Source organism: Physeter macrocephalus, chromosome 18, assembly GCF_002837175.3.
Source record: "Physeter macrocephalus isolate SW-GA chromosome 18, ASM283717v5, whole genome shotgun sequence".
NCBI classification, from domain to species: domain Eukaryota; kingdom Metazoa; phylum Chordata; class Mammalia; order Artiodactyla; family Physeteridae; genus Physeter; species Physeter macrocephalus.
Window position 1 is genome coordinate 5,705,927 of NC_041231.1, and position 773 is coordinate 5,706,699.

General features: G+C 58.7%; 1 protein-coding gene across 1 annotated transcript in view; it reads left to right on the top strand.

Annotated features, from left to right (window-relative positions):
• Positions 1 to 2: 2 nt before the first annotated feature.
• MCM2 (minichromosome maintenance complex component 2) overlaps positions 3 to 773 on the top strand; it is a gene marked incomplete at its 5' end in the record, with an annotated part of 14,827 nt that continues 14,056 nt past the window's right edge. Inside the window, one exon of the mRNA XM_028478800.2 lies at positions 3 to 165. Within this exon, the coding sequence (XP_028334601.1) occupies positions 3 to 165 (163 nt within the window). The remainder of the gene's footprint in view (positions 166 to 773) is intronic.

A 773-nucleotide genomic window follows, 5' to 3' on the forward strand; every position in this document is an offset into this window, starting at 1 on the left:
GCATCGAGAACCTGGAGGACCTGAAGGGCCACTCGGTGCGCGAGTGGGTGAGCATGGCCGGCCCGCGACTGGAGATCCACCACCGCTTCAAGAACTTCCTGCGCACCCACGTGGACGGCCGCGGCCACAACGTCTTCAAGGAGCGCATCAGCGACATGTGCAAAGGTACGCCTGCCCCGTGCCCGCGGGAGGTCGCCCGCCCTGGCCTTGTGGCGGCAGATGTATGAGGCACGTGGGGCGTCTGTCCTGGAGCTGGCCGGGGCTGGGGCCTGAGCCCGGGGTGCCTGTCTTGCAGACAGAGTATTGAGGGTCCAGCCCACTGTCCAGGGACTCCGTCTGGACCACAGAAGTCATTTTTTTGTTTTGTTTTAAATTAATTAATTAATTAATTTGTTGTCGCGCGCAGGGTTTCTCTCGTTGCGGCGAGCAGGGGCTACTCTTCCTTGCCGTGCGAGGACAGAGCGTTGAGGGTCCAGCCCACTGTCCAGGGACTCCGTCTGGACCACAGAAGTCATTTTTTTGTTTTGTTTTAAATTAATTAATTAATTAATTTTTGGCTGCGCGGTGTCTTTGTTGTCGCGCGCAGGGTTTCTCTCGTTGCGGCGAGCAGGGGTTACTCTTCCTTGCCGTGCGAGGGCTTCTCGTTGCGGTGGCTTCTCTTGTTGCGGAGCACGGGCTCTAGGTGCGCGGGCTCAGTAGTTGTGGCTCGTGGGTTCTAGAGCACAGGCTCAGTAGTTGTGGCGCACCGGCTTAGCTGCTCCGCGGCATGTGGC